General features: G+C 35.1%; 1 protein-coding gene across 1 annotated transcript in view; it reads right to left on the bottom strand.

Moving 5' to 3' along the window:
- Positions 1-17,901: 17,901 nt before the first annotated feature.
- Positions 17,902-23,825, bottom strand: part of GABRG1 (gamma-aminobutyric acid type A receptor subunit gamma1) — a 52,388-nt gene continuing 46,464 nt past the window's right edge. Inside the window, exon 9 of the mRNA XM_059671998.1 lies at positions 17,902-23,394. Within this exon, the coding sequence (XP_059527981.1) occupies positions 23,125-23,394 (270 nt within the window). The 3' untranslated portion in view covers positions 17,902-23,124. The remainder of the gene's footprint in view (positions 23,395-23,825) is intronic.

Genomic DNA, 23,825 nt, shown 5'->3' with positions numbered 1-23,825 from the left:
AAAGAGACTAATTAGGGCTTTAGAGTTGACATTTCATAGCAAGATCTCCTGACATATCCTGTGGTGGAGATTACTGCTGCTCATAAAACACAATGCCCATCATATCATGCTATGGAGGAAAACAGCGAGACACATCATTTCCCATGTTGGATGGGTTAATGCAGTTAACCCCTTTATTCAAAACCAAGGTCAGCATTTTCAGTAATTAGGATAGATTTTGCTTTAGTGTTCGTTTTTCTTTGACTTAGACAGCTATAAGTAGTCTCTTGTATATTGGCCTTAGTTACATAGCCTTGTTTTGTGTACAAAAATGGAAGGTTTGTTTAATTCACCCTTTGTTTATTTAATGTGTATTGTGAATTATTCTGCCACCATAATATCTAATAAATCATACTGTTTGCTGTTTACAGAGTACTTGCTATCTCAAGATTAAAAATTTGTTCTCAGGCAACTCCTTGGGAAGTAGGAGAATCTCTATGAAATAGTAAACCCTATATTTATAAATGAAATTTCAAAAAATATATAGTTGATTTTTTTGAATTCCATTCTTGAGACAATAAACATTAAACAAGAATTCAACAGGTTATTTGAATGGTTTTAGTTTCACTTTATCTAAGCCAGATCTGTATGTCTAGTTGGAGTGCATGGTGAATTTAGAAGAGATTATTTTGTTCAGATCCCCAATATTTGATAAAAGAATTTTGCTTTTCCATAAACATTTAAATTGTTGCTGACATACAAATGCTTAGCAATTGTATATTGAGACTAATAGAAGGAACTCTGAATTGGGAACTTAAGTGCATTTACCTTACATACTAATACAATCATCTAGGTTGGTGAAACAACATAGTTCACTACTCAAAAAAGTTAGAATTTTTTAGTAACATCAAGAATAATAACAAGTTGTAAAACAAAGCATACCTTTTTAAAAATAATTACATGTTATAATTAATTTAGATCATACTGCCAAAGAGCATAGATTCTGCTGTCACATCATCTGTGTAATAATTCTTTTTAAAAAATATTTTTATTGATTTCATAGAGGATGGGAGAGGGAGAGAGATAGAAACATCAATGATGAGAGAGATTCATTGGTTGGCTGCCTCCTACATGCCCCCTACTGGGGATTGAGCCCACAACCTAAGCATGGTCCCTGGACTGAAATCCTACCCAGGACCCTTCAGTCAGCAGGCCTACACTCTATCCACTGAGCCAAACCACCTGGGGATGGTTTAGTATTCTAACTGCCACTAAAAATTATTTATCTTCCCTGAGCATTAGGTTCCATGTATCTAAAGTATGGATAATAACAGTAGCCGATTGGATGTGCGTTTATGAAGATTAAGTGTGTTAATATAGGTAAAGCATACGAAAGAGTGATAGTATGCAATAAAAACTCAAAATAGTCTTAATTTTCTTAATATAAAATGTCAATATAAAGAACAAAATAAGATACATATTTGCAATAAGTATGATATTTGGTTATAGTATTTTTTCCATAAATATATTAGAAATAATTAAAATAGATCAACAGAGAAAAGACATAAATAGATCATTTAAAAAGAAGGACATGTTACTTAGGAGAAGGGTACACTTCATTGATAAACAAAATAATATCTATTAAAAGTTGAAATGTAACTTTAATATTTTAAATTTGCATAGATAATGGAGAAATATAAGAATATTAGAGGCCTTGTGCACATAATTTGTGCACTTGGAGGGTCCCTCAGCCTGGCCTGCACCCTCTCACAGACCAGGGGCCCTTGGGGGATGTTTGATTGATGGCTTAGGTCTGCTTCCCGGGGGAGGGGGCCTAAGCCAGCAGTCAGACATCCTTAGCGCTGCCATGGAGGCGGGAGAGGCTCCTGCCACTGCCACTGTGCTCTCCAGCCCTAAGACCAGCTCAGGACTTCTGGCTGAGTGGTGCTTCACCTGTGGGAGCACAATGACCACCAGGGGACAGGTGCATTGAGCATCTGCCACCTGGTGGTCAGTGTGCATGATAGTGACCAGTCGTTCTGCTGTTTGGTAGATTTGCATATTAGCCTTTTATTATATAGAACTAAAGGCCTGGTGCACAAAAATCTGTGCACTCGAGGGGGTCCCTAAGCCCGGCCTATGCCCTCTTGTAGTCAGGGACCCCTCGGAGGATGTCCACCTGCTGGTTTAGGCCTGCTCCCTGGGGGATCGGGCCCAAGCTGCCAGTCAGACATCCCTCTGGCAGCCCGGCAGCCCTTGGGGGATGTCCACTTGCCAGCGGGGACCAGGCCTTAACGCTGCAGTTGGACATCCTTAGCTCTGCTGAGGAGGCAGGAGAGGCTCCCACCACCACGGCTGTACAGGCAGCCGGCAGCCTGGCTTGTGGCTGAGCAGAGCTCCCCCTGTGGGAGCACACTGACCACCAGGGGCCAGCTCCTGCATTGAGCGTCTGCCCCCTGGTGGTCAGTGTGTGTCATAGTGACCAGTCATTCCCAGTCGTTCTGCTGTTAGGGTCAATTTGCATATTACCCATTTATTATATAGACTAGAGGCCTGGTGCACGGGTGGGGGCCAGCTGGTTTTCCCTGAAAGGTGGCCTGGATCAGGATGGGGGTCCCGCTGGGGTGCCTGGCCAGCCTGGGTGAGGGGCTGAGGACCATTTTCAGACTGACCAAGCCCTCTGGTGACTGAAGCTCCCAGCCTTTCCTTTTTTTGTTTTTGTTTTTATTTGCTCCAGCTCTGTGGCCATGGTGACTGGAAGCAGGTATCTGGGGTTTATTTACCTTCTGTAATTAAAACTTTGTTGCCTTGAGAGGAGGCAGCAGCTGCCAGGAAGCTTGGCTTCTTCCATCGCAGTGGCAAGCAAGCCTCCCGCTCGCTCCAGCTCCGTGGCCAGGGCCTGCTGAAAGCAGGTATCTGGGGTTTATTTACCTTCTATAATTGAAACTTTGTTGCTTTTGAGTGGAGCTCAGAGCCGGCAGCAGGCTGGCTTCCTCCATCACTGGAGCACGCAAGCCTGTTCGCTCCAGCTCAGTGGCTGCTGGCCGCCATCTTGGTTGGGCTAACTTGCATATAGTCGCTCTGACTGTCTGGTGGGCATGGCTTAAGGCATAGCAAAAGTATGGTCAATTTGCATGTTTGTCTATTATTAGGTAAGATAATGCCAGAAATTAATACTTAAAGGACATTTTTGCATAATGCTAGTGGTAGTGGAAATTTGTATAACCATTTTGAAAATGAATTTTTCAATATCTATAATTGAGTATTAAAATGATCTTATTATTTGACCTAAAAATTATACTTTGTAATTTTGCTTTTAGGTTAAAAAGCTTTAGGCAAAATTATAGTACAACATTCCTTATAATTGTAAATTTTTGGAAAGAATATGAAAGTACAAAACTAACTGTTAAGTATGTTAACTTAATTTTAATTAGCAAAACATATTTTGTAAAATAGAACATAGACTATGCTTAAGCTTAATTTTTAATTTAAAAAAGAATTCAATGTGGGATATGTGATATGATCACAGTTATGTAAAACATGCAAAAAAAGTACACATAGGTAAAAGGCTGAAAGAAATACATAGAATATAATTAAAGGCTATTGTAGATAAATAAAAAAGTATATATTACTTATATCTTTCTAAATGTCTTATGTTGTATAAATTTTGAATACACTATTTATAAAAATAAAAAACCATAATTCAGAAACTTTTAAAATATTCCCTCTGTTTTAAAAAATATATTGTATTTTGATTTCAGAGAGGAAGGAAGAGGGAAAGAGAGATAGAAACATCAATAATGAGAGAGAATCATTGATCAGCTGCCTTCTACACACCCCACACTAGGGGTGGAGCCCTCAACCTGGGCATATGCCCTGACCTGGAATTGAACCAGGACCTCCTGGTTTATAGGTCAACCACTGAGTCACACCAGCCAGGCCTAAAATATTTTCAAATTAAAGAATAATTCATAAACATTTAAATTACTAAAAAAACACATTTGAAATAAAGTCAATGCTAGAGGAAAAATTCAGACCTCATTTTAATTTTGTAAATTTCTAAAAATAAAATATAACACTAAAATATCATTTCTCTGACTGAAAAACACTTTGTATTCAATTGTATCAGTCACCATGGATTCCATGTAAATATCTTAATTTTAACTTTATTTACTTATTCAATTATGTGTTTTCTATCCATTTTATTGATTAGGAGGTTGAAGTCAAGAATGGTAACATGATTTTCCTGTGGTAACTCTGCTCATAGAGAGTATAACTGGAACCATGGGGTCTCTGACACTGAATGTAGGTGTCTTACGTTACACTATGCAGGGTGCCTCTCCTCTCTTATTTGTAGGAATTGAAGGGACAAACAACAGGTAAAAATATCCAAGTCGTTTTGTTATTTATTTAACAAGTATTTATTCAGTGTAACTTTCACTAGATTGTGTGACAAATACTGACATTAAAAAGTAATTAATTCCTAAATCTATAAATCTTGAAGTGATTAGGGTGACAGTCATATAAACAAATATGGAAAATGTCATCTTGGAACTATGTCACAAATATATCCAAGAAAACTCATCTTGGAAGTGTGTGCCAAGTGCAATAAAATAATTTGTTAATCACATATTTACTCAAAAATCCTAGCAAACAAATAAATTCAAGGACAAGGGAAAGCTGTTCCTTACAGTAGGATGCTAACTAATAATTATCACAATAATGATGGAGTTAGAAAAATCACTACTCCACAAGGAACATAAAAATAAATTTAGGCAAGAATAATCTCTTAAAGAGTGTTTTATTCTACATTACCTGTGACTTAATACTTTGTAAATGCATAATAATTGTAATGTACAACCTACACAAATTAGAAAGAATAAGGTTTTATAGAAAAGTTTAATAAAAGTGTGAATAGAATGCTGATTGTTTTCTTTTTCCCAAAATTATTTTTAATTTAGTGGTGTGACAGAAAGAATCCTTAGCAACATTTTGACCAATTATCTAAGTTTGGTAGTTTTTCTCCATTTCTGTCTCTAATCTCCACAGTCATTAACTCTTTTCTTGATGAATTCTAATACACCATATGTTCTTTTCCAGTTTTCTTTTTCATATTATTTCAGCAAACTGCAGTTAACATTAAAGTATAAAACTGATTATTTTATCTACACACTTTATATTTTTCTTTTCTGTAGTTGTTTTGTTTACATATTTTATTATTCACCATCTAATGTATAGTACTTTATAGTTACTTTAATTATTTACAAATTTATATTGAGAAAACTTGGTAAAACTTGGCAAAAAAAAGAAAAGCTGAGTCGAATGTATGCGTTTGTTTGCTTGCTTCCTTGCAGGCTTTTGATGGCCTGTGAAAGAAATCATACTTAAGTTGCAATCAATTTGAATAGGAATTTAAACAAAACAAGATTCCTCTAACACTCTGTGATTATTACAGGTAGGTTGATTATTTATATTTTTTACAGTTTATTAGAAAAATGTAAGTTTGATGTTACTTGTTTTTAAAATTTTTTTATTTTACTTTTTATTTATTTTCATTTTTTAATGTGCCTGGGAGAAAGAAAAGGAGTTAAGGATGGGGGAAGAGGAGGGGAAAGAGGTAGGGACTTGTATGCTTCCCAGAGGGAAAGCGCCTAATTTTTTAGTCTTATTTTATTAGTTACAATTGGGCTTTAATTTATTACTTTGTTAATTTACTTTTGAAAGTATGTTTAATTTGTGGTATTTCAATAATTTAGAAATAAGATATTGTTCTAAAACAGTCTCATTTGGAAAAATATCCGCTATGTTTATAATATTTCATATTGAGATCCACCATTCCTAGTGTTACTGTAACTTGATTGTCCATTTATTTTGCTTTTTTTTGTTTGTTTGTTTTGGGTTGATCCTCATCTGAGGATGTTTCCATTGATTTTTAGAAAAAGTGAAAAGGAGGGAGAGAGACAGAGAAACATCAATGTGTGAGAGACACATGGATTGGTTGCCTCCCGCACGCGCTCTGACGAGGGCCTGGGATAGAGCCTGCAACTGAGGTACAGGCCCTTAACCAGAATTGAACCTGGGACTGGGGACGTTTCAGTACTTGGGCTGGCACTCTATCCACTGAACCAAAGAAGGTAGGGCCACTTATTTTGCTTTTTATAGAGGTAACCCATTTGTCTTATCCTTCTTCATATCAAGCCATGAAAAAAGAAAGCACACATTCACACACACACACACACACACACACACACACTAATTAGTCAGGCTAATCCAAGTTCAAGTCTTACTCTGCCATTAACCAACAGCATGTCCTGAAAAAATAATTCTCATATCCAAACCTTTAGTACCTCATTTAAAAATAATTACCACATAGGGAGAATGCAGGAATTAAATGAAATAATGTATCAAGCATTGTCACTATTTAAGCACATGTTGACAATGAATTTTCTTCCCTGACATGGCTCCATTTCCTAACTTTGCCTCTGTTCCTAGCCAGGAATTTTTCAAATAGCAGAATTGAAGCATCCTAAAATCATTTAATGTGCTTTTCAAGCTGATTGTGAATACAATGCACTCCATGAAATTTTCTTGTGGAAAATAAGATTATAGAGGGAGATTATGTAAGATTAAAGTATTCAACTTGATTTGACTTTTACAAATTGCAAAAACACTATGTATGAAAATTCTTAGTACATGTTCTCATTACTTGGTTTGCAATTTCTTCAGTAATGTTAAAATTGCCTGAAAAAATTTATAAATTCTCTTCTCAAACGTATTTTTCTTGAAATATTAAAAGTATACTTATGTATGAGCACATCTATAATACTAAAAGTTCTTTAGCTAACAATATTGTTTGAAATCGTGATACTATGATTTGTCATACATTCAGCAGCAGAAATGGAAATGTAGCTTCGGGAAAAACTCTGTGAAGCTACAGCTTTGTGATCTCTGTGAAGTATTGCTGATCACAACCCTCCTACATTATCATTTCAAAAGATCTTTGCAATAAGCATCCAGCAATATTCTGTGTCAGCCATGGCACTGTGATTGCTGAATTCAATTCGCTAGAATTTTATGTAAGATGTATTACCTACATCATTAAAATGTATTGCCTATACCTATGCTGCAGGTCTATAGTTTTCTTAGTTTTCCTTTTTATTTTTCGGATTTTGAAATAACATATTTTGAAAAGTCAAATTGAAACTCTTTCAAAACTTATTTCTAGTTTATTCCTTGAAATGTAAGATAATTCCTTTTTAAATTTCTTTGGATCCAGTGTCTTTCTCCTTGATTCATGTATATAATAATAAAAGCATAATATGCTAATTAGACCAGACAGCTGAATGACCTTCCAGATGTCCTTCTGGATGAAGCCATGGTGGCGGGGCCAAGGCAGAGGCGGATAGGGATGATCAGGCAGGCAGGCAGAGTTGTTAGGGGCAATCAGGCAGGCAGGTGAGTGGTTTGGGGCTATCAGGCAAGCAGGCAGAGTGGTTAGGGGAGATCAGGCAGGCAGGCAGACCAGAGGTTAGGAGCCAGCGGTCCTAAACTGGCAGTCGGACATCCCCCAAGAGGTCCTGGATTGTGAGAGGGTGCATGCCGGGCTGAGGGACCCCCGCCATCATCATGCACAAATTTTATGCACCGGGCATCTAGTTGTTATAATAGGGAAAACTTTCATGTCAATCATGGATATTCCACATTGTCTTGTTACTATTGTGTAACTATACAAGGTATGCTCAAATGTCTCAAGTCTTTCTCTATTCATGTTTTATCTTCCTTACACTTCCAACTTTGGTTACACAAGCTATCTTTTGTTTTATTTTCACTTGTTTTACCAGTTACTTCTCTCTTTTACTTTTTAATTGTTTGCCCATGTTTAGCAATTTAACTCATGTCATGTCTATCAATTTATATACTTCAGTGTGTTGTTTTTCTTTTCTAGTTTTTCTTGCATTTGAATGAATTTTAAGTCACCCCATTTCCAATTTTCTAATCAATAATGATTGTATTAAATACTGCCCATTTTTCTAAGTATATATTGTGCCCCAATGCTTTAAAATACATTTTTGTACAATTATTGTATTGTAATTATAGTATAATTATGATTTTTTCTCTTGAACCATTACTTCCACTATTCTTTTAAATAATAGCTATTGATTCCTCTTATGTGGTATCTATTTCGGCCCCTGACTTTCTGAGGTTCACAACAAACAGGACAGATAATCAATCACATAAGCAATCAATATATGTACATATATTTATAGAAGTTACTAATATAAATACTATGAAGTGAAGAAATAGGGCTCAGATCAGTTAGATATGGAGAACACAGAATAATTGTGGGGGTCCCACATTTATAGAGTAGTCAGAGGATGCCTCCTTAGGCTACAAACAAGCTTAGATCTAAAGTAGAGAAAGAAAGGACCAACCAATCAAATTGGAGAGGAAAGAGTAGTCTAAGGAGAAATAATAAATGCCAAGGTTCTTAGTTGTAAATACCTGAGCGTCTTTGGAGTGGCACTAGACAAACTCGCAGATGTTGACAAGGCCTGATACTGCAGGACTTTCTAGGAAATGAGTATCTGAACTAATTTAAATTAACAAACAAACTTCAAACTTCTATGTAAGTTAGAAGTATTGATTTAATTTAGGAATTCAATAGAAATAATGAAGATGGCATTCTCTAGCTCACAGTGGAGCTAGACAGAAATAAATCCTGAAAGTAGAAACAACAGGTATGTAGCAGATATGTATTTTCCCAGAATATTGAAATATATATTAATTTAAATACCTTTTTTTATTGTCTAAAGTTTTACATATGTCTCCTTTTTCCCCAATTGAACCCCCGCCCTGCCATTCCCACCCCGGGCAAGCCCCCACCTCACTAGTGTCTGTGTGCATTGGTTATGCTAATATGTATGCATACAAGTCCTTTGGTTGCTCTCTAACCCTCCTCCCCTACCATTTTCTCTAGATCCATCTATTCTGGTTCATCAAATTATGTTGATCATTATATCCCACATGTGAGTGAGATCATGTGATATTTATCGTTCTCCGACTGGCTTATTTCGCTTAGCGTAATGCTCTCCAGTTCCATCCATGTTGTTGCAAATGGTAAAAGTTCCTTCCTTTTTATAGCAGCATAGTATTCCATTGTGTAGATCTACCACAGTTTTTTAATCCACTCATCTGCTGATGGGCACTTAGGCTGTTTCCAAATCTTAGCTATTGTAAGTTGTGCTGCAATGAACACAAGGGTGCATATATCTTTTCTAATTGGTGTTTCCAGTTTCTTGGGATATATTCCTAGAAGTGGGATTACTGGGTCAAATGGGAGTTCCATTTTTAACTTTTTGCAGAAACTCCTTACTGTCTTCCAGAGTTGCTGCACCAGTCTGCAATCCTACCAGCAATGCAGGAGGGTTCCTTTTTCTCCACATCCTCACCAGCACTTGTCATTTGTTGATTTGTTGATGATAGCCAGTCTGAAAGGTGTGAGATGGTATCTCATTGTTGTTTTGATTTTCATCTCTCAGATGATTAATGACTTTGAGCATGTTTTCATATGTCTCTTGGCCTTCCTTATGTCCTCTTTCGAAAAGTGTCTATTTAGTTCCTTTGACCATTTTTTGATTGGGTCGTTTGTCTTCCTTTTGTTAAGTTGTATGACTTCTCTGTAAATTTTGGAGATTAAACCCTTATCTGAAATATCATTGGCAAATATGTTCTCCCATGCAGTGGCCTTCTTGTTTTGTTGATAGTTTCTTTTGCTGTGCAGAAGCTTTTTATTTTGATGTAAATTGAAATACCTTACTGAGAGTGTGTACTTCTCCATATCTAACAACCCTCCAATCTTAGGTAGGTTGCTTCAGAAATTGTATATTTAGATAATGTACTTGGCTTAGAAGGCATTTAAATTAAGGGATAAATATATATCCCTACATTTATGTAGCTCAGATTTATTCAGAATATTTGAAGGATGATATAATATAAATATATTGGTTATAACATTATTGCCACTAAAAATCCTGAGTTCCATCACTCAGAGCTCTGTAACTTCTAAAGAAGAAAAGTTGCAACAGTTACTATTACCGCTTAAAGTACCCCATGAAATGATAAAGTTAATACGCTCACACTGTTTGTAGATTTGACTTTGGGTTGTGCATACACTATGCAATATATAGATGATGTCTCATAAAATTACACCCTTGAAACAAAATTTTATTAACCAATGTCACCCCAATAAATTTCATTTAAAAATGAATCTCGATATGGCACAATGGGAATGGCTTGTCTTAACTCTACCACGTCCAGGGCTTCGGCAGGAAAAGAGTAGAAGGCTAGAAATGCCTGAGGACAGAAATTGTCTGGGCTCATCTTCAGTCCCATGTTGAATAGTTTGATACTGGTTGTCAACGGGGACTTTAGCTATTCTAATAGCTAGAAACCAGCATATTATTTCTCCATGCGATTTCTCTGCTTGGGCTATTATAGGCTTATTCACAGCACACAGGCTATGTTACAGAACCAAGTGTCCCAAGAGAGCCAGGCAAAGGTTGTGTTACTTCATACACTCTAACATTGGATTGCTCACACTGTCTTCACTAGAGTCACAAGCTATCCCCTTCCAGACGAATAACATAAGTCCTACTTCTTAACTGGAGGAAGGTCAAAATCACATTGTAAAAAGAACATGTGTGTTGGGAAATGTTGCATCCATTTCTGGAAAACACAATCTACCGTGCAACTGGTTCAATAAATAATGGAACTCTGGAATTATGGTTTGATTTGTATACTTTCAAAGAGCCAGTCACATCTTTACTTCATTGAAATGTATCGCTTTAAATGTTATTTTAATTTTCATCTGGATCGTTTAAGGAAAGCAGGTCATGGTTGAAAACGACACCATTTAAAGACCATTAGGAAACATACATTTTTCCAAGATCGTAGAAGAACATTTCAACTTACTAGCTTTTCCTATCATGAATCACAAAACGAATCACTTTACAGTAGGCAGTCAGCACGGCTCAATAAGCTAATCAATGAACTAAGGCTTGAGCATATGCTATACACATTCCCCTAAGATATTTTAAGCTCATCAAAATAGTTCTAGCAGATGCACATCAAATATTTTTAATGCAACAATAAGATCCATAAACAGAAATACTTTTTTGCAAACCCTTTGGATTCTTGACTGTCTACTTTCATCGCTGTTCAACTAATCTGTCAGGTTACATTGAAGACTAGATCTGAAAAAAAATTGAGGAACCCTGTAATACAATTGCTGTTTCATAATTATGTATTATTGGCACAGGTTACAAAATTGATACAAATATTGAATTATGAACAAAAACAGATCAAGAGACAGAATCATCGATCAGACTATCAAACCTCAGAGGGAAGGTAGGGGAGGGTGGGGGAAAGGGAGAGAGATCAACAAAAGGACTTGTATGCATGTAGATTGACACCAATGCATTCTTCTTCTACCATATGCTCACCACCAGAGAACAAGAAACAGAAGGTGTATGAGATTCACATTCAACTAGGCAAACATGTCTGTCAGTAATAATTTGCTGCAGGGAAGTCACTGTAATAATTGTTTTCTTCCCTTTGCTTCTTTTAATGCTTGCAATAAGCCTGTACAGTGCCTTAAAGAATAGTGTTGTTTTTAAAACCATAAATGAAAATTTGGAGTCTAAGGCTTATATGGGAACTTGGAAATGGTAGAATAATCCTTACTGTTTCTATACATTGACTTTTGCACCTCCAGGTCTTGTATCTGAATTCCAGAAAAAGGGGGAAGGCCAACAGCTGTCAGGTCTAAAGATCTATTGCACATACCAGGGTCACCTTTAAATTATAAGAAAAATTTGGAAGACTAATATTTATTTTCTTCTTTTGCTTCTATAGTAGAAAAAGATCAGGGGATAAAGGGGACTGTGAATATATATGTATATATATATACAGTGAATATATATATATATATATATATATATATATATATATATATATATATGCACCTTCTTCAGTGTCTGCTGAACATCCTAGAGTCAGTGCATTTATTATCCTCCATATTTTACCATTGAGATAAATATATCTTGGGATGGTTGAGTAGATTCCCCAGTGCCCTATAGAGCTGAGCAAAAAACTGGGCATCTGAATTCAGAGTCACATTTTCAACTGCTCTAAAATGCTGCTTTCTATTATAGCCCTGGATCAAAAAGTCATTATTTCAAGAAATCTCCCTTTTATGAGCTTTTCCCTTCCCATAAATATCAGAGGCCAATGTAAACAGTTTGGGAGCATCAATATGATGCTAAAAGTTTACATAAAAGTTATCTTTGGTAAATCTTTTGACGTATATATTAACCCCAAAACACAATATTAAGTCAGTCTTCTAAATTTAAGTAGTTTATCTACAGCCACCCTAAAATAAGGGGGAGCTGGGATTTGATTCCAATTCTGCATAATTTTAAAACTTTTCTCCTTGTTTTTGCTGTACAAAGTTTGTAATTTTCATAAATACAATGGCTATTCTAGTCTGCAAAGAAGATTGTAGAGGTAATTACAGTAGATCCTTGAACAACACAAGGGCTAGAGGCATCAACCAGCACATAGATGAAATCTGTACATAACTTTTTTTTTTTAGTTTTTTTCTTTGATTAAGGTATTACATATGTGTCCTTATCCCCCCATTGACCCTCACCCACCCCCCCACTTATGCACTCACCTCCCTGGTGTTTGTGTCCATTGGTTATGCTTATATGTATGCATACAAGTCCTTTTGTTGATCTCTCTCCCTTTCCCCCACCCTCCCCTACCTTCCCTCTGAGGTTTGATAATGTGATCGATGATTCTGTCTCTTGATCTGTTTTTGTTCATCAGTTTATGTTGTTCATCATAATCCATAAATGAGTGAGATCATGTGATATTTATCTTTCTCTGACTGGCTTATTTCACTTAGCATAATGCTCTCCAGTTCCATCCATGCTGTTGCAAATGGTAAGAATTCCTTTTTTTACCAGAGCGTAGTATTCCATTGTGTAGATGTGCCACAGTTTTTTATATAACTTTTAACTTCCCCAACACTCAGCCTTCCTTCAATCTCTCCCCCGCAACCCCCTCCCCCACTTTTCCTCTGAAATACATTCGTCTGTTCCATGCTTCTATGTCTCTGGATCTATTTTGTTCACCAATTTATTTTGTTCAGTATCCATGGTAGGGCCATTTAGATATTTATAATATCATTTGTGGGCCATACAAAATTATCAGCTTAAAAATTAGCCTGCTACAATTGGCCAAACATTTAATTAACTCACCCCTAATAACTTGGCAGTGTCCAGACCAAATGATATTGCGAACCTGATACAGACATTCCCCACCCCTGCTATGGTGAGAATATATTTTCTTATCTTCATTATTCATCCTCGAGGAGACAAAGTAAGGGAAGATGGGAAGGATTAGTTGTGCAGTAAAAAATATTCAAACGTTTCCATAATATGCCCGAAGACCCAGAGTTTATGTTACAAACACGAAATTTATAAGCAAAAGGGTTGAACTAGAGATGTGGTATGTTGTATAAATTACCCAAGCTCTCTGCTGTCTTCTTATTTGTCAAATTGAATTGCTTACTATTGGTTACTCTTCTGCCAGAGGTTTTGCTACTTGTCAGCTGAGATTATTAATATAAAAATGCTTGTATAGTTCAGCAATATGCTAATACTAATCATTACTATTAATGCAAAGTGAGGTTTTCATTGTTTCAAAAATTGTTAAGTCAGAATAAATAATTAAAACTTTAGCATAGGAATTTGAAGATTAAAAGCTAAAAAATAAAAACTAAAATTCTAAATCTCAGTATGAATATAAGAACATTGTAGTAGTATACTTGATTCAGTATTCAGAGACTTGGTTATGTAAATGTTGAGTTTCATTACAAAAGTTACCTATTGCATAGTATTATCTTAAAGAACTTTCTTATATTCTTCAGCATGGAATTTTTAACAAACTATGTTTTGTGACTATTTGAAATGTAAATTTTAAAAATTAAAGTGCATATCCTAAGATGCAGAGGGAAAGTACATGAGTAATGTGCAAGGCGAATTAAATATTTATCCCAATGAAATTATTCAGAAAGCCCTGCTTGGGTTTTAATACTGTGAAAAATTTTAAAAACAAGATTTTATATTGAAACAAGCAAGTTTAATGAAGAAACATACTTTAGGCTGTCTCAGGGGAAGAATATTAAAATATTTTAAAATTTGCATTTATTACTATTTTTACTTAAAGTGTGTGTTCATGTTAGTGTTTATTCATAAAACAGATTTACAATAACGTTTTTACAGATTCTAAAAAAGTGAACATAGGGTCAATTAATATCTCTTTGAGAGGAGCTGAGAATATACAGTGTAGAGCAATTACTTAATTATTTCACATAAAACTATTTTCAACTAAGATATTTTCCTTTATTTAAAATGTAGCTTTATTGTTGAAAATATTACAGATGTCCCTTTGTTTTATTTTTTTATTTTTTTCCATTAACCCCCTCCACCCTGCACCTGTCCCTTTCAGGCCTTCACCAGGCTATTGTCTGTGTCCATGAGCTATTCCTATATGCATATAATTTCCCTGGTTAATCTCTCCCCTCCCAAACCCCTCACCCCTACTTTTCCTCTGAAATTCATCAGTCTATTCCATGCTTCTATGTCTCTGGATCTATTTGGTTCATCAGTTTATTTTGTTCATTAGATTCCATATATGAGTGATATCATGATTATCACAGAGATGCAAATTAAACGATAATGAGATATCACCTCACACCTGTCAGAATGGCTATCATCAACAAATCAACAAATGACAAGTGTTGGTGAGGACGTGGAGAAAAGGGAACCCTAGTGCACTGTTGGTGTTGCAGCCACTGTTAAAAACAGTATGGAATTTCCTAAAAAAAAAATTAGAAATGGAATTCCCATTTGACCCAGCAATCCCACTTCTAGGAATATATCCTAAGAAACCTGAAACACAAATCAGAAAGAATATATGTACCCCTACGTTCATAGCAGCACAATTTACAATAGCTAAGTGCTCATCAGCGGATGAGTTGATAAAACCACTGTGGTAGCCCTAGCTGGTTTGGCTCAGTGGATAGAGGGTTGGCCTGCAGACTGAAGGGTCCTAGGTTCGATTCCGGCCAAAGGCACATACCTGGGTTGTAGGCTCCATCCCCAGTGCGGGGCATGCAGGAGGCAGCCAATCAATGATTCTCTCTCATCATTGATGTTTCTATCTCTCTATCCTTCTCCCCTCCTCTCTGAAATCAATAAAACTATATTTTTTAAAAAAATAATTTTATTAAAAAAACTTCTGTGGTGCATTTACACAATGTGATACATTTACACAGCTGTAAAAAAAAAAAAAAAAAAAAAAAAGGAATTCTTACCATTTGCAACAGCATGGAAAGTGCCAGAAAGTAAATATTTAGGCTTGATTTCTGTTGCACCTACTAAGCCAGCCGTGAGCAAACTACGGCCCGCGGGCCGGATCTGGCCCGTTTGGAATGAATAAAACTATTGAAAAAAAAGGCCGTACCCTTTTATGTAATGATGTTTACTTTGAATTTATATTAGTTCACACAAACACTCCATCCATGCTTTTGTTCCGGCCCTCTGGTCCAGTTTAAGAACCCACTGTGGCCCTCGAGTCAAAAAGTTTGCCCACCCCTGCAGTAAGCCCTAACATTATAGTACAAAAACAGCATAGACATATGCAAGTGAAAAGGTGTGCCTTTGTTCTGATAATCCCTACTGTGGCCATAGGGTATCAATTCTCTTTCTAAAAAAGTCAATACTTAGCTTTTTCTGTCTGGCTTATTTCACTTAGCATGATATAATCAAAATCCATCCATGTTGTAAAAAAGAGCAGTATTTCATCTTTTCTTATGGCTGAGTAGTATTCCATAGGATATATGTACCACACCTTCTTTATCCAATCATCTATCAAAGGGCACTTTGGTAGTTTCCATGTCTTGGCCACAGTGAATAATTCTTCAATGAACATAGGGGTGCATATATCTCTGTTTTCAAATTTTTCAGTTAAATATAGAGCAAAAGGGTTTCTAGGTCATATGGTAACCATATTCTTAATTTTTTTGAGAAGTTTCCATACTGTTTTCCATAGTGTTTGTACCAGTCTGCATTCCCACCAGCAGTGAATGAGGGTTCCTTTTTCTTCACATTTCCAACACTTGTCATTACATGTATTGTTGATAATAGACATTCTAACAGGAGTCAGGTGGTATGATTTCACTCATATGAGGGATACAAAACTGAAAGCAACAAATAAACACACAAGAAAAACAAATGAAAACTGATAGACACTAACTGCAGTATGGTGGTTACCAGAGGGAAAGCGGTAAGGGGGTAGTAAATGTTAAAGATGATACACTGATACAAAGTTGGGTGGTGGCACAGAGTACAATATGGAGATGAGGTATCATTGAACTGTACATGATAAACCTATATAATTTTATGAACCAATGTCCTCCCAATAAAATTAATTTTTAAAAGTCAATATTGTATTATATTTTATTGGACAACAGGAATAATTTTCCAGAAGACTTTAAGTACATGTTTAAAATGTTTCAGCTGAAATTAAGTTTACATTGGAAATAAGGTGATAAAGATTATGCTCTTACTGAATAATGTAGCATTTCTGTGCTTTACACAGAATTGAATAGGTTGTTTATTTAGCCCTAAATTTCTATTTTGTGAAGGAAACCTGTTCTAGTATTAGAATATGAAAAATCCCTTTGTCATAAAGTACTTTCACGTAATTGAAGGAGAATGATCTCAACAGCTAAAGAGACTTAAATTTAATTTCCAGTTACAGCTATATGAGCTTAAAGAATGTACCTAATATACTGTGTCTTGGTTTATCCATCAGTTAAATAGGGGCCTTTGCTTTGAAGAGTAAATTATTAATATACTAGAGGCCCTGTGCACAAAATTCATGCACTCGAGGGTGTCCTGCAGCCCAGCCCCTCACAGTCCAGGAGTCCTCAGGGGATGTCTGACTGACAGCTTAGGCCCACTCCGCTCTCCAGCCTGTGAGCCTGGCTTCTGTCTGAGCATTGCTCCCCATGTGGGAGTGCACTGACCACCAAGGGGCAGCCCTGCATTGAGCATCTGTGTCCTGGTGGTCAGTGCATGACATAGCGACTGGTCATTCTGCTGTTTGGTCAATTTGCATATTAGCATTTAATATATAGGATGATGCATTTAAAGTTCCAGACACATGGCAGGTGCTCAAGAAACATTAAACTCTCACCCCATATTCTTCAGCTTTCTACGAAAACTGCATTAGACTTGAAGAATCACATTTTTTTAGTACTGTTCTTTAGTGGCAGAGAAGGAAGACCTAAAAGGTTGAGGAAAAAGATATCCTTGATCCTGATTTTTTGGCTCTTAACTTTCCTTCAATAACTTTGTTCAAATGGAATATTGTCATATCATCATAATTCAGGAGATTTGGAATGGCCTGAGTATTAATCCAGCTAATATATAGTGCCCTCATCAACTCACCTGGGGAAGAGTATCTGACAGTTCACATTAGGATAAAATCCTCATAGGTTGTTAGAACAATCCAGAAATCCAGTCTTTGCAGTGAAAATCATTCATAACCTCAACTGTCTTTACCTAACCTTTTAATAGTTCAATTTATTTTCAGAACTCTCTAACAAAGACAAATTCTAAATTTATTTTCATAATTGGAAAATTGTGAAATAATTGATCAAAAATTCAATGCTAAAATTATGATTACATACTATGAATAAAAGAACATATCTGTATGAAACTATAAAAAACACATTTAAGAGAGTATAACCCTTTATTTCATAACAAGTTACTGAGTTTATTTTGTACTTATAATCATGAAAGTACAGAACACTTTGAACATTTGAGATAGATACCTTTGTCACATTCACAAAATGCTCCTAGAACAATGAGGCAGAAACAGACAGCATAGCCATTGCAATCACAAGCCATAAAGTTTTATTGTATGAAGCCTTTATATACACTTAACGAACACAAACAGCTGTTGTTACAGTGATTTATTAAGACCCAAAATATATCCATTTAGGTGAACCATGTCTTAGAATCTGTTAATTAGCCCTTTCTTCTCAACTGCATTGCAGGTTCTTCTTAGCCATCCACAGACTCAAAGGTTCAATATATATTTCATTGTCCTAAAAATGTATTTATTTTGAGACAAATATTTCAAGAATTGTTTTAGAGTCAGAAATCAAATCCTGGATTTGTCTTGTTCCACAGCAGCCTATTTCTATTCACAGTCCTGTTTCTTTCCTCTCTTTGTCTAAATACACCCCTGTCCCTTCAGTTAGAAAGAAAAAAAAAGTTATTTTAAGAGAAAGCCCTTTAAAAAGTAACATTATTTAAAAAATAATAACTTGGAAAGAACTGCCTTATGATTTTTTTATTTTAGGATATTATTTTTTTCTTTATCTCTAATGTGGGAAAATCGAACATCAATAGAAAAAAAGAAGCATTTGATTAACAATGTTCACAGTAACAGCAAAGGTTGTAGTACATCCAGAATTTCCTTGCTATGGTCTAGTGTCCAGTACACACAAATGTGTACAATACAGGACCGCCTCTCCCCTCAGAAACTCCATGCCACTCAGTTAACGTTCTCTATTAATCACAGCTTCATGTATGTCACTTATACTTTCTTATTCAGGGGTTATCTTTCCTCCTTCTCAATTGAACTTCTATCACCAGAGTACTGACCTTCATCCTCTCTTACCGCATATGGAGCTTCCTACCTGGCTTTTCTTACTCCAAACATCACACACTGATAAGATGAAACTTCTGCAGTATCACTGATGGCTCTTTGGTACTCAGGCATCTTTGTGAACGCTTCAAACGTATGGTATTACCCAACCTCCTGAGGATCATATTCTTGCCTCTCTACCATGGGCCTCTTCCTAGCATCATCTTCGATCGTCTCCATATAAATCTTAACCTCCAATAAATCTTAACCTTAAAATAAAATTTTTATTTAAGCCCATGCTTCTGTTTCTTTATCCAAGCTGTTTACTTAACGGAAGGTGTGAGTTCTGTTAATTTCACCTATTGACATATTGAATCTCAAGCTCCCATCTCTAAACACATATCCTCCAAGAAACGTTCCCCAAGTTCTCTTCCTTTAATTGTATAATCATCTGATTACATGTTCCTTGAGAGTTCATCTTTATGCATTCCCTACTGTATCTATGTATCTTATACATAAAAAGTGCATAATATTTGAGTTAGGTTATGTCACTTTCAATATGCAAACACAAAAGCGACTGAACTGACCTTACATTTCTAGAGCAATGTGGTCAATAGTGTTTGGAAACTCCATTTGGAAAGATATTTTGCTTTGTTTTTGTATTCTTTTGTTTTTATGGAGAGTTAGTAAGGGTTTCTGTGACATTACAGTGGCTTCTCAAGGGCCTCCTAGCTGTGAAAAACAGTGATGATCAATAGAAATATTATGCAATATTTCTGGACTTTGTGTTGTATGACACTGAGGAGTGACACAAATTTGATGATGTAAAGAAAAATAGCTTGGTCAAAAATTATTCTCAAAATCTTTTGGGTGAGAGAAATGCTAAATCATTAAACATCTATTGTATCACTTCAATTCTAACACTATGATCCATGAAATAATCACAAGTGTGGTATCTTGCTACAGGTAATTTAGCAAGAGTCAAAATAGTCACCGCTATAAAACTTCAATAATTTTACATGTATTTATTCATTTGTTATGTGATTATTAAATCTATGTAATCAACATACAAGATGTATCTTGTTGTAACATATTGACTTGGAACGTAATTTCACATTTTATAATTATGGGCTCTTTGATGTGAAAGTACTCTCAACCATTTTTTTTAAATTCTAAATCATTGGCAAGCATGCTGCCCTCAGTTTTGGCCTTGCTCTTAAGCAAATATATAGCATATTTTATGAGTACATATTGATGTCAGAATATGGGAACACATTAAAGAAAAAAAGAAAACCTGGTGATTGTCCATTTATTTACACAAATTTACTTTGCTTTAAATTAGAGTTCATCCATTTTAAAAACTCCTCTATAAAATATGTCTTTAACTTAAAATAAATCCAATAAATTGTGGAATTCCTGTTCAAAATAAAACTTTGTATTTAGACGAATTTACTAAGGGATTTGTCCCTTTCTCTAGTAAATTCCCAGATAATCTTAAGTGACTTTTGTTTGTTTGTTTGTTTGTTCTTTTCAGAAACTATTTGGTATTTTAGGAATTAATTTCAAGTAAGTCTAAGTTTATCTTACCATGCATTTGTAAATCCAAGAGAATAAAGGTGTACCAGTCACAATATTCTTTCTCAGAATGTCTAGATCCTGGTCACTTATTTAGAAGGTGGTCTATGTGAATTAACTTTTCCCCAAATGATTCTAGATCCTTCTGCTCATTATTCTTCTCATCCTCTGTATCCATTTTTTTAAGTTAGTGTTATAAACATTTAAAGTAGCTAGAAAACATATTCCAGAATCCAATAAATTAAGACATAACTCACAGGAGAAAGAGGAGTGTTTTTAAACAATTATTTCTCAAATGGCAAAACATTTTAAAGAGAAAAGAATAGGAATTCCACTGCAGTCCCTTGGAAAATACGTTCTACTCGATTTCTTGCAAAAGGAGTTGAACTGCACTTTTGCCCTTTTATTCTCACTTTTAGAAATAATATATGCATACCTCTGTTTCTGATGTACGTGTTTACATAAAACTGCACAAATTATCACTGGCCTTGAAAAACAAAGTGGTTGTTTTGATGGTATGTACAATGAAGGGATATAGAAAAACATCTTTAATTATTTTTATCAATTTTATTTCCACTTGTAAATATTGCCAACATTCAAAGCCAGGTTAATGGAACACCAATGAGAAAATCAAAGCTACTTATACTAAGCATGTTTAAGTATTTTAAAATATAATCATGCTCAGACAGACTTGAAAAAAATCCCAGAATTAACTTTGCCACCATGATAATGAGCAAGTTGCAGCCAAAAACTGCATTCCCTTGGAGAATGCATTATGGAAATGGCTATCATACATTTGAATGAAGAGTTTTATTTTTCATGGGTACTTTTTTATTTAACTCTAAATTAATGTTCACCTTAAGAATATCTATAAATTCTGGATGTTATACAAATGAATGCATGAATAACTCATAAGTGGATATATTACATGGCCAAAGTTTAATTTGGCTCTCCATTCAAAACAAGCAGTGTCGGTGGATAATTGGGCATTATTGTTCAATTTATGCTTTTTTTTTCCCCCCAGAAATTTATAAGCATAGTAAAAATTCAGACATATCCGGGGAGCACACAATGACATACATTTAGATTTGTAATAACTATACTCTAAAAACGTAAGTATAACATGACTGACCCTCACTCATGTATTCATTAACCATGTGAAGGAGTTATTGTATTAAAAACTAGAATGTCAAATGTACAGGTGATAGCTTCATCCACTTAACAAGATAGGCCTTTATCAGCAACTTCATCCTGATAGTTGCTCTTGGCAATGGAAACCATTCTTAACTTTTATCTCCAAGATCACTCTGGAGATTTTCTAGAAAATTAGGTGATCGTGAATGAATACAGGTTTTTTAATAAACAATTGATATGCCAAACTAGTTACAAGAAAATAAAGATTAAAGCCTGAAGTTAACTCCCTCTTAACAAAAGACATGTTTTGGAAGCTATTCACCAACAGGCTTTACATTCGAGTGAAGCTTTCTCTGCCCCTGTGTCCAGTAATTTAGAGCCCCCCACACTCATGCTCATTAGCGGTGCCTCTAACATATTCCACCTTTAACCTGACTTTTGGGCCTGCTACCATCTCCTAGAAAAGAGAATATTATAAAGATTTATAACAAAGTTGTAAAACTGACAGCGTCCAAATTTAGGAGATGGAAAAGGCAATATATGACAAATTCCTAAAACGGTGTTTCCAGAACTTTTCTAGTCTGAAAAATCTTAATAGTTCATATTTAAGACCATGCCCTCGGTATGAACTGTTACTCAATTTGCTAGGTAATAATTCTTTAACCACAAAGCACAGTTCCTCAGTGTTTTTGTTAATTTAGGGAATGTAACACTTGCAGAACATACAGATAAAAATCAATTCTTTCTCCATTTAATTCCAGTCTTGGGAGAGCTAAATATTTCAGTGTTAACTCCTTTTACTACATACATGCTAAGAAGTAGAGCATAATATGTTTAGATGTAACAATCTTATATTTTTTACTTTGTATTTTAAAAAGATGACTTTGGTGGTGTCCATCCTAGTTTGTAAATCATCAAAATATTATATATAATCTTATTAACGAATGTCACCTCAATAAATTAAAGTAAAAAAAAAATAAATGTAACAAGAGTTCTAGTTAATACTGTCAGGAAATAGACTTCACTAAAACAGATAAAAAATTGGCCTTTTAATTATGTAAAATTGGCATGTTATTATTTAATTAATAAAGAGTTTATAAATAAGTTAATTTCTTCCTTGGAGTTAAACATCTTGAAAATAAATCCCAGGAAATCATGGCTTTATGTTTTTAAAATCCTCTATTCCAAATAGGGCATACAAATAAAAAGAAAGAAAAAAACAATTAACAATATTTTCTAGGTGAAAAATTACTTCAATAAATATTAGGCATTAGAATAGGCTCACTCATATAAAGGTCATATTTAAATAAATCATGTATTAAAATTATTATGTCTTTAAAATATGAATCCAGGAACATAATCCAAAATCCTAATGTGATTTAAGTAAAATAAATAAAATTTAAGTAAAAATATATGAGTATTTTAATAGATTGCATTTTACAAGTAATCTGTGTTACCTAAATTTAAGTAACTTAATATGCAAATTGCTACTTTACCGACCTATGAAAGTCTTAAAACGATTACAATAATATTCACATTTTGGTCATTGTTTCTCTGAATTTTACATTTAAACTTCATGTTACTGAAGTACAATAGATTATATTGGATTTAGTCAAATTTCTTATGCTTTTTCTTAGCAAGTAGAACTTATAAGTAAAGATAGGCAACCCAATAAACCAGATTGAACAGCGCAAAGGCTGTCGGGAAAAATATTCGCGAATAAGAGTCGATTTTGGCAATGCGGATGTGGATCCTTCCCTTCCTCCAGGACCCTGTCCTGCAGTCCTCAAAGCAGCAGAAGAAGCTGGCACAGTCTTTGCCCTCCAGACACTGGTACCCGTGATTGTCTTCTGCTTGTGGCAGAGAAATGCTATTCATTGGAATCAGAGTGGATCCAAGGTGGAGTCCAGGAGATATCTGTGTAACATAATAAGTGAGAAAGAGAACAGCATTATAAAAAAGATCAATCTGTCCCCGCAAGGCGAATTCTAAGAGAATGCAGTGAAAATAATCTTGGTTTGAAAAATCAAAGAGGGCCCATGGACACGGGCAATAGGGTGGTTAAGACCTGCAGGGGGTGGGTAGGGGTTCCATGGAGGGGGGTAAAGGAAGAGAGGGAAATGGGAGACATCTGTAATACTGTCAACAATAAAAAATAGATATATTATTAAAAAATAAAAAAGTATTCAATTTTAGTGTGTTTTTATATTATTTACTTTGTAACACACAACTTAATATTATTTTACATCTCGAAGATTTCACATAAAGTCTCAGAGATGAAATATATGCTATACCTTCAGAAAGATGATCCACTAAAATATTAACCATAACTGTATTCTAAAACAAAC

The sequence above is a fragment of the Myotis daubentonii genome, chromosome 1, assembly GCF_963259705.1.
Source record: "Myotis daubentonii chromosome 1, mMyoDau2.1, whole genome shotgun sequence".
Classification (NCBI taxonomy): domain Eukaryota; kingdom Metazoa; phylum Chordata; class Mammalia; order Chiroptera; family Vespertilionidae; genus Myotis; species Myotis daubentonii.
This window is presented reverse-complemented; position numbering and strand designations above follow the sequence as displayed.